The 10,533-nt window shown below is 38.6% G+C and overlaps 1 protein-coding gene and 1 long non-coding RNA gene across 17 annotated transcripts in view; one reads left to right on the top strand and one right to left on the bottom strand.

Moving 5' to 3' along the window:
• Positions 1-10,533, top strand: part of LOC109956331 (uncharacterized) — a 55,143-nt gene that overhangs the window by 2,901 nt on the left and 41,709 nt on the right. For both annotated transcript variants that reach the window (XR_002274389.1, XR_002274388.1), the window contains exon 4: positions 594-686. This is a non-coding gene — a long non-coding RNA (uncharacterized LOC109956331). The remainder of the gene's footprint in view (positions 1-593; positions 687-10,533) is intronic.
• prom1a (prominin 1a) overlaps positions 1-10,533 on the bottom strand; it is a 65,128-nt gene that overhangs the window by 15,010 nt on the left and 39,585 nt on the right. For all 15 annotated transcript variants that reach the window (XM_020593219.1, XM_020593209.1, XM_020593193.1 and 12 more), the window contains 9 exons: positions 6,118-6,238; positions 5,350-5,413; positions 4,813-4,902; positions 2,923-3,152; positions 2,702-2,776; positions 2,383-2,446; positions 1,984-2,143; positions 1,358-1,510; positions 535-658 (listed from right to left, as the gene is read on the bottom strand). In XM_020593219.1, the coding sequence (XP_020448875.1) occupies positions 535-658; positions 1,358-1,510; positions 1,984-2,143; positions 2,383-2,446; positions 2,702-2,776; positions 2,923-3,152; positions 4,813-4,902; positions 5,350-5,413; positions 6,118-6,238 (1,081 nt within the window). The remainder of the gene's footprint in view (positions 1-534; positions 659-1,357; positions 1,511-1,983; positions 2,144-2,382; positions 2,447-2,701; positions 2,777-2,922; positions 3,153-4,812; positions 4,903-5,349; positions 5,414-6,117; positions 6,239-10,533) is intronic.

The raw sequence follows: 10,533 nt of genomic DNA, 5'->3' as shown, positions 1-10,533 counted from the left end.
AACTCATGCTATGTTCTGGAAGTATAATTATGGGAAGAGTAAACAGAAGTGACACTGGAAGAAAAAAAATGCATGCTCATGTTTATTCCTCCATGAAACACTGTTTTACTAAGTAAAACTAACTATTATTATATATATTCCTGTTTAAACTCTTCAACTTTGTCTATGGAAGAGAGGTCATGTTGGTCCATTTCATTTGTTCTCAACTGAAATAGTAAATAGCTGACAAGGACACAGAGGGAGGAACTGCCGAAAATAAAAGCAAAAACATCAGTTTCAACAATTTATCTGATGTATTGGTCAGTAATAAAATTCAAGTTGAGTAAGAGAAATTGCAGAATATTTCATCGTTTAAAAAGACAACATTAAAAATGTGTTCTGTATGAAAATTAAGTGACATAACTGCTCAATGAGTACTGTGCTCTGTCATTCTGCGGTAAAGCAGCCTGTTTGTACTTGAAATCTGGGGGAATTTACTGTAAACTCTGTATCATCTCTGGTTGCAAATATTCCATTTCCCATTCTATAACTTGCCTTGAAAAGCTCTTTGGTGTAGAAGGGCTCACAAACAAGTTTCTCCATGTTCCCTCCAGCCAGGAAGATGATGGTCACCACTCCCATCAGTACCCAGGAGAAGATGAAGCTAAATCCAACACCGCTGTGGAGGAGAACAGACAGGCCCTCAGGTACAGCCCAAGTATAGAACAATGAGAGATGTGGGTTCAGTTGTACTGAAGCTGGTGCACTGGAAATAGCCTGAGGTTTTAGTCATTAGTCAGTGGTGTCAGATGAATGTGAAATGTAGGTGGTGAAGTGGGGAATGAAACGGTTAAAGTGCTTGTTTACCTTGGATGTGTATCAATATCTCAAATTAGATTACAGGAAAAAACTGTCACTTAATATACTGTGGCAGAAAGTCACTAAAATAAGGGTTGCCTTTTGTATGAGGCCCCTCAATGATATACTGCGAACAAATACATTTATTGTGGGAACGTAATGTTGTGTTTTGCAAACAAGTTGTTCTTATGGGGACACGTTCTGTAGGTTTTCTTGAAATTTGTTAAGATTTTACAAAAGCTTTCTTTAACAGAAGCACATCTAGGTCAACGTCACTGTCAATACTCCACACTGCTATCTATATCTTTTGTGTCTTTTTGATTATATCTTTTGGTTTTACCTTTTTAGAAGCAGGTGCAGTACGTGTGAAGTGGCAGTCATAGTAGAAGTACAAGAGGTACTAAAAATCTAGTAGTCACGTACAGTATATCATGGCATCATTGGATTCAGTGGCTACAGCAGCACATTTAAAATGTTACATGTAGCTATGTCTGTCTGAGCATGTTGACGGTTGACTTACGCCATCAGCATTGTTCCTCCTGTGTTGGAGATGCAGCCTCGCGTCGTAGGCGAAGCATGCTTGTCATATCCCAGGGTGCCGCATAGCAGGCCCAGGTAGTTGAAGGCCAGGACCAGCACCACCATGCAGCAAAGAGCAATACAGCCAATCCACCTGTAAGCCACAGGCAAATTGAAACAGTTAAAGCTCTCACTAAAGCTGGCCTACCGTTAGACAAATTCATTCTGTGTCCTGTCAAAGTGCCCTTGAGCAGAACATCAAAGCCCTATTGCTCACTCATTTAAAAAATTACATAAGCTCAATGTGAAAAAAGAATTAAAATGTAATACAGATTTTATTTTTTTTAAGATAACTGAAATATCATCTTTGGTTTCTGTCCACTAAACTGTTAAACTAACTGAAATATAGATAAAGTGATATGAATATTTCATAAATTCAGAATAATAGTTCAGGCTTATACAGCACACATTTATTTTAGAATAGCTTATGAAAACAGTGTGGTCTGAAACATTTTGAGCTTCATTACCACAGACGTTAGGCGGAAATGTTGCGCCGAAGTGTATACAGTTGTACAGCTGTACCTAATAAAGTGGCTCGTGAGTGTATATGTTAGGAGCTCGGTGTACCTGTAGAAGTCCATTTTGTCAATTTCAGGGTAGTAGTCTTCAACCTTGGCATGTGCATGGTTAATAAAGATGGTGAAATTTGACAGGCAGGTCTGCACTGGGAATGTCTTGGAAAAGCGGCTGATGTTCTTGCCAATGCTGTCCAGCAAATTCTGTACACCTGAGAAACACATCAGTCAATTAATCCATTTTTTTTTCAGTGTTTTCAGTAAATGGCCTGTGTAAAGGAACAATAAACACAGCTGTCTGCTGCACCAGACTCACAGCAGAAGAAGAAAGTAAATATAGAAAAGAGTAATGCATCTCATTGATTCCATTTGTATAGTAACATGCATAGCAAGAGTTCTAATTCTTTTTTTAATGTGTTTGCTGTCACTTAAACTGTAAAAAGCCACTTACTCTCTGTAACACTCCCGGTCTGTTCAAACACCATTTGTGGCGTGTTGTTTAAAGAGGCATAACCCTGTGGAAGGAAACACACTGTGTCTTGGTCCATTCTTAATTTGGGGGTAGTTTTTAAAAGTGTCAATTAACATGGCAATAGACAATATGGAAACATGTTGAAATCCACTAAGTGAAGCACAAGTAGACAAGGAAAGTTGGTACAGTGGTTAAATAGTTTGGTGCATGTTAAATGACTCCTAAAATGCATTTACATCATGGCAAGCTGACAATGCCAACATTGTAAAAGTGTCTGTAGTAAATGGGCCACGCTCACCCTCTGGACGAAAGCGCTGAGGTCTGTTCTCAGTACATTTCTCATGTTTTCTAGCTGCGAGTTCACGTTGGGTAGCTGAGGTATAAACAGACACAGTGCTAATCATACACAACTAGAATTCACTCTTCAGTGATCCCCGTCCCTTTCCTAATATGCATTAACACTGGAAAAGACACAATAGATCATCTGCACAGTGGAATGTATTGCACTCAGTTTTGTACCCGTGTGAAGTTGGCGCTGATCTGCAACTGGGACAGTGACTGGCTGATGTTGCGGCACAGCTGGACAGTAGTGACATCTGACTGTTCTTCATGACAGCCGGGGTTGTCAAGGGTGCGGTTGATGTTGGTCCGGACCACACTCAGGTTGAAATTGAGCTTTCCTGTTCCCTCCTGGAGCACCTCCAGAGACACACTGACATTCTCAAGGGCTTCTTTGGTTTCTTGCATGACTGTTTTGAAACAGACCACAGATGAGTGGGAATAAAGACAGAGTGTGTTGGGTTGCTGTTATGAGAGGAAAACAGGACATAAAGGGGAAACACCGACCCCCCCCCATCCAAGCAATGGACTGTCTTAACATCTAACAAAGTAGAACAATGGAGTGAGACAGTTCTCACTGTTTCCGCTTCAAGCTTAGATTGCTCTTCCAAAATTTTAAATGCAGTTGTTAGAGCTGGAGTTTCTTACTCACTCAACTACACTATAAACAAACAAACTGTCCTCATGGGCTAGCTTTAGTTGAATCTATACTTCAATTTGTGGACTTGTCTATATGCAGACATATTCAGAATAGTAAAACCTCTTTTTGTCAACTATGAAGCAAATTTCCAGGGCATATGTACATTTCAGATCTCAGTAGCAAATAATGTATTAATTGGTTAACTATGAAACTGGCCTGGTTGTTTAACTCAGAAAAATGTTCACATTGTCAACATGCACTCGAATAAGGTAATATTAGCTCATGTCACACAAAAAGATTCATGCAGGACACGTGTATGCACTTGCTGTGAGGACTAGTCCTGGGCAAAGTATGGGATACTGATGTTCTGGCACTTGTGATTTGAGTTTTCCAGTTGGTGTGTCTGTGGTGTGTTCATATGGTGGTGTGACTGTCTGACATCTAAAAATTAGACTTTTGACTTTCAGACAGCATTGTTTTTGGCAAACGTATAAATAGGAACTCTGCATATAATGTGAATTTGTAGCTTGTGTTAAAAATGTTTTTTTCAGAACTGAATACATCACAAGATGACGGTCAGTGTTAACAGTCATAGGGAAGCCTGCAACGGACTTTTAGAATTAAACGGGATAAAGCATGCAAAAAACACCGATATAAAAGATGCAAGAGTGAAGGAGAGGAAACAGTGAAACGGATAAATGCTTTGCATCACTGGAGTGAGTGAGAGCACAGATGGAAGCTAAATACATAAATACCATTCTCTTCATCTTATGGCTTAATTAAATATGCAGTGCATTTCTCAAAGTTTAAATCTTTGTCTTCAACTATTTGCCTGTTTTTAGTTACTTAGTGTCTGTACCAGATACTCGCTGAATGCTCGGCACACAGCCAACATTAGGAACACAAACTGTAATCTGTCATCTGTGTCTGCTGACATGAACTATCTGCATGCCTGCTGACTGCTGTGTCATCTTTGTATCACTGTATATTCCATATTCATATACAGCTGCTTGTACAGAAAGTAACTGAATAAACTTTCATAGTTAAATTGTATTTTCTTGGGAAAAGAAGGTAAAGTAACATGACTGGTTACAGTTACAAACTTTTTAATGCTCATTTCACACTGGGAAGACTCTGATAGGATGACCACAAAGGAACAAACCATGACACTGGTGTCAAAGTTCATAAAGTCAGGGGTCAAAGGATTGTGGGTTATTGTCCAGTTACTGAATTACCTTTTAAAAAAAGGAAGACTGGATATTACAGCTTATTTTTAGTAGTCTGATTATTTATATAATTGGTCATGCTTGCAGGTAGGCCAGCAGCTATATTTGACTTAATGACATGAGATGCATAATATTTTGTGGTGCAGCTGCTTTAACCTGATTGTATCATAACTAAAAGAGGAAATTAGAAGTGGGATGATGTACCTCTGGCCATATTAAGCACTTCGTCCATGACAGGATGGACCTCCTTATCCAACTGATCATGTATCCTTCCACCTAGTATCGGACCAATATCTGTGGGAAACAAAGCATCACATCATTACAGGAGAAAAAAACTATAATACAGTCAGTGAATCTTTTGGTTATCGCTTCTGCCCCTGTTCGTCCTCCCCTGGGTGAGCACTCTACTCACCCATCTCTACCTGTAATCTAATGATATAGAGAGACCCTGTATCTTTGTATTGCAGTTTTTGTTCATCATTTGCAGGTTTCAACATTTAGGAAAGAAAAGCCTGCACTGCCATTGCAGGAGAAAAGTAGGATGAATGCTCAAGGGATCCTGTCTAACAGTCACCACTGGAGCTACAGTATGTAACTAAGACCTAGTTATGTCACAGATTTCTTGTGGAAAGTAGACACAGTACATTCAGGTAATAAGCATGATGTATGACCAAGAACAAAAACTCTGTGAATCGTTTCTGCCCACTTAATATGCTTTCAGAGACACAGAGGTCTACTTACTGTTTAGGTCATAGACGACTTTTTTCTTGGCTGTGGCATATTGAGATATTAGGTAATCAATTTGCTGCAAACAGGAGAAACAGCAGAGCAGAGTTTTACAGATGGAAGCACACAGAAAATGAGTTTTAGTCTAATCAAAGACACCAAGAGCAGTATAAAGTAACATAGCTTTCATTGCTATATTGTCTGTCAACATGAAATGGGGGAAAAAATGGCAAGATCAATTTACATACAGTGTTTATTAAACTCAGATTTTGGTTGGATTTTCAGTCTACTGCAGATGCTACGAAATAACGCCCCCAGGAGTGAGACTGAAAGTCTGGGCTTCAGAAATTCCATAGAATGATGTTTTTTAAAAACGCATTTGCAGCTGTCATATGGAATATTACAAACTTGGTATAAGCTAAAACCATAACAGTCTGGGCAGAAAAAAAGGACACACAGCTTTATACATTTGCCTTCACCTTATTTTCATTTGAAAGATTTAGAAATTTCTTGCTTTTTACCAACCATGATTGAACTATTTTGTTGTTTATCCAAATTATTTCACTAACTGAAATTTAACTAGTAGCTGTTTTTTTTCCCACATAATTTTCAAGCAGGTGTTGCAAATTGTTGATTAGTGTAATTCCCAGGACTGTTATTTGATATACTGTTGTGATCACATTTGTTTTGATAAGACAGTCTGAAATTGGGAGTTCATAACATATTGTGTTGAAACAAAGCAGAATGGTTGTGCTCTATCCTTATTATAACTTGCTTTCTCACCATTGGCGTGTCATTAACAAAGGTGTGAAGGTCCTTGATGTTGCTGTTCACCAATCTGCGTATGTTCTTCACCTGAGAACTCAGGTTCTGGTTGGCAGCATACGCACACAGGATGCCAATCCTGCACACAAATGACAAACACAGTGACCTTTCTGTCACCGAGTGCTCCTGGATCAGTCAGCACAGTAGTCCAGGGCTGCAGTCTGTACAGAGCTGGGTGATAACATGTCAACAACAGTAGGGGTCAGTATGCGCCAGCACATTCTCATTGACATTTGTGCACCTGTAGAATGAGAAGACCTGTTATGTAAGCAGAAGCACCACTGCACCTCTGTCCTGCATGCAGTTAAAATACTAAAAGTAAATCTACTCATGAATCAGAATAATGTACATTATTATTTTTGGGGGGATTGCAAGGATGTTAATGCTTTGGTCATACTATATTTATTGAATATAATTTTCAGTATTTTAATGTACAAAAGAGTAAGCAAAGTTATCAAATGAATGTAGTGGAATAAAAAGCATTAGCTTCTGAAATATAGTGGAGTTGAAGTGTAAAGTAGCTTAAAATAAAAATATTAAAGTAAAAGTACAAATACTTTGTCCCTTTCAAAACAATTACCACATGCATTTAGGGATCATACAAAAAGACGAAGTGCAAAATTGTTGTTAATATTTTGTATTTATTGTTTGGTTCTAGACTGTTTTACTTCCCAAACAATTTGGAAATGAACTTGTAGTGCAAATGCAGTTGTATGTACACTAAGCTCTGAGGCTCTGTCTATATAATCTAAGGTCTCTGCCTTGTAAACGTATTCAAATTAAATGTGAAAACCCAGAACTGCATAAAGCAGACCACTGAAGTGAGTCTCTTGCATACTTCAAACAGACCTGAGTAGCTTGGTACTAGGCTTAATTAGCTTGAGCAACATCAAGGGAAAGGCAGCCCATAATATTAAGCTGTTTCCATGACTCACTCTCATCCCAGCTGAATTTTCAGCTCAGCACCTCACAGCTATCACCATGCTTGTGTGTGCATGTGTGGTTTCATGGTTTTCTTGCTGCATAGATCTGTAAAACGGAGCAAATTTTGAGTTCTTGTAGTAATTAACTCATGAAGAGACAGTCAAAAAAAACTTGAGTATGATGGATTGTGAAGCATCAAAAAACTCTACTCTGCACTTTGACTAGGGTTGCAATGGTACAAGATTTTCACAGTATGAAAATTGTATGCGACTGTGCCAGTTGATTGAATTGACTGGTCCTGTCTGTACCTTCATTCACACAGACACACACACGCCCACAAACTTTTGTGAGCCGGGAAAGTTTGTGTGTGTTTCTTGGGTTGTTTTGGGTTCAGTGGGGGTCTTGTTGTAAATCAGAGATTAGCAAATGAACAGTGTGTTTAAATTATTTTGATTGCACCTTTTAATACCAGTGTTTATACACTCAAAGGAATAGGAGAAGGACTGACTCAAAAGCCGCTGGGAGGGTTTAGCTCAGTGGAGATGAACCAGGGTGTTCCGACTGGGTGTATAAAAGGTTTCTGTATTCGGGCCCGTGTTTCTCCGTTTCTGTGTCGGGACGGACGTGTCTCCAGTGCATGCAGGGTGAGGTTCTGCCCCTGCATCGTAGTATTGTTAATGTATGAAGGAGCAGATGCAGTGTGGCTCTGTGTAGTTCATCTGTCTAATGTTGTGGTCCCTCTTTGTAAATGTAATCCAATTTAATCTAACCTTCATTATGATGCAGATATTTTGTCACACAAGGAGTAAAAAAAATGTCCGACTCCTTCTGTTTTCAAGATTGACTGAATAGGTGAAGTCAGCACAGTAACATGTCATATGTTAGTGAGTCTCCTCACTGTATTAACATCCATCACAAGTTCCAAGACTGCAACATGTTGTCTTTAAAGTGCTTCCTTTATCTTAACAATAGTCCAAACAGGCATTTAAACATATTTCAAACTGAGGAAAGCACCAGATAGTTAAATGAGGGTGGAACCACTCAATGCTTGCTTGATAAACAAGTTTAACAATTATTAATGTTTGTTAATTACTTGTCTCTCAGTCAGTGATCAGATGGACCAACCAACCGTTTCAGTGATAGATAACAAAATAGTGAATTGCAGTGAGACTGTGTGTCAGAAACTTGTTATATAGTTTATGTTTAAAGATTTTCCAACACCCAGGCTTTGATTGGGGAAAAGCACTGGACTGATAAGTTCTGTTGTTAGCAAAGCAAATCCAGAAGACAAAACAATATGATGTGAAATAATCTAAAACATGAGGAGGGTTCAAGCACTGGGTGTTTGAGTATGTTCAAATGGAGAGTTTTTTAACTGTTACTGCCAGAAGATGGTTGGCACATAAGTGTATGTGGTTTGCGGTAAATCTAAATCTGCTGTGGGCCTCAAAGTTATTCTAAGCTTATGTGCAGCCTTTGGAAGAGGAACTCTGTTCATTTGTGCCATTGACTTGTATCCTTTCTGGAGGGATTGTGATGATGATTGCCATAGATAGTGAGTGGTCTGAGTAAGTGCTGTCATTAAATAAGTGGAGACTGAGAAACTAGGCTAAACAACTAGACTTGGACACAGTGAAGTGGAGCCATTTGGAACCAGGGGAAGATTCAGAATGGCCACTGACAACAAAAGCCTTTTGTCAGACACTTTCTCTGCCCTCTGACTGCATCTCGCTCTCTCTCGCACACAGGTACACAATTCCATAGATGTGCTGTCTTTTCCACAAATTTACACAAACCTTCTTTTCTCTGTGTCTGTATCACCAAACTTTCATCTCTTCTGTTTATGCCATTTGTCTCTCTGCTCTGACTTGTCTGTTTTCATCTCTCTCTTCACTACACCTATGTTTCTCAGTCTCCCTTTCTCATACTCTTTCAGTGTTCCCCTTCTCACTCTTCTCTCAAGCTCCAGCTTTATTCTCATTTCCCCTACAGCACCTTCACTTCTTCTTTTTTGTCTTGTTTCCTCTTTTGCCCTCAGTTCCCTCTCTTCTGTCTCCCTCCACCCACCTCCCTCTCCTTTTCTTTGTCTCTTGCTCAAGAAATGGTGTGACAGTAATATACTATCTCTGAATTTGGATAAAACTAAATTTATGGTATTTGGGAATTGTAGACTAGATAATGAACTGCAAGTGAAAATTGGGGGAGCTAATATAGAACGAGTACAGTCATGTGAAAAAATTAGCACACCCTTTGAAAGCATGTGTATTTTGTAACATGTTTTAATATATGGTTATTTAATCTCAATTTTAACAATACAGAGAGATTAAAGTAATACAACTAAACAAGTAAAACTGAAGAAAAGTCTTTTCAAGATCTTCTGTAAATGTAATTCTACAAAAATGCCTATTCCAACTGAGGAAAAAGTTAGCACACCCTAGCCCCTAATAGCTAGTGTTACCTCCTTTGGCTGAAATAACTGCAGTGAGACGGTAAAATTCATGCTATACGTACAACCAAAAAAAGATTTTGTATTTCCATAAGTGGGGTAAAACTATGGAATAATTTAAGTGTGGACATAAAAAATAGTAATAGAATTGACGAGTTTAAACATAAATATAAAGGTATGTGTCAATCAAGATATATGCAAGAACAGGCTTAATGATTAATTAGATGGAACATTGTGGGTGTGGTGTATGAATGTTAATACTCTGTTATAATTCTTTAGTACATTACTTGTGTGGTGTAGAAGATAATTAGTTATGTAGAGATATTGCTTAGGACTTAAAAGTTGTAAGATGATGTCATGGGGTAGGACTGGATAAGTCTAACTTCTTCCTACTCCGTTCAAGCATGTACTAGGTATAAGCAAATTGATATTGGATTATGTGTACAATCATGTGTGTTGTCATATCAACTGTCTTTACATGCTTGAATGAATAAATCAAATCAAAATCAAATCAAATCAAAAATCAAATCACTCCCTCTCCCTGCTGGTGTCCAGCAAGGTCTCTGGTATCGGCAGCTAAACAAAGACTCTTTGAGAAAAACATCAGGTGCTTTCCAGTGAGCTGTGTGGTACATACACATCCACCTAACTTCAGCAGAATCAAGTACGAGTCTGGTAAACTTCTGGCTTTAGTTTAGATTTATTATTTGGAAGTGATAAAATCAGGGCAGGGGATAAAACAGCAGAGAACAATGTGTTTGTGTGAAATGCAAAATGATCAAGCAAATAAACTTGTGATGAACAGCAAGGCACGCCAGGACTGGATAACAAAAAATAGTTGAGCATTGCTGTAGAAAGAATTTATATGAGAAAGTTTATTTTCTTACAGTGTCTGAGCCCAGACAACAGGAAACATGAAGTTGCAACCCCCTTGTGGGCCAGTCGCTACCAGAAGTGATCATTTCACCTCAACTTTAATGGTCTCTCATTTCACACAGAGCGAT

This window comes from Monopterus albus, unplaced genomic scaffold, assembly GCF_001952655.1.
Source record: "Monopterus albus unplaced genomic scaffold, M_albus_1.0 scaffold2.1, whole genome shotgun sequence".
In the NCBI taxonomy this organism is placed as follows: Eukaryota; Metazoa; Chordata; class Actinopteri; order Synbranchiformes; family Synbranchidae; genus Monopterus; species Monopterus albus.
The sequence above is the reverse complement of the archived record's forward strand: the minus strand, read 5'-3'. Positions and strand labels throughout refer to the sequence as shown.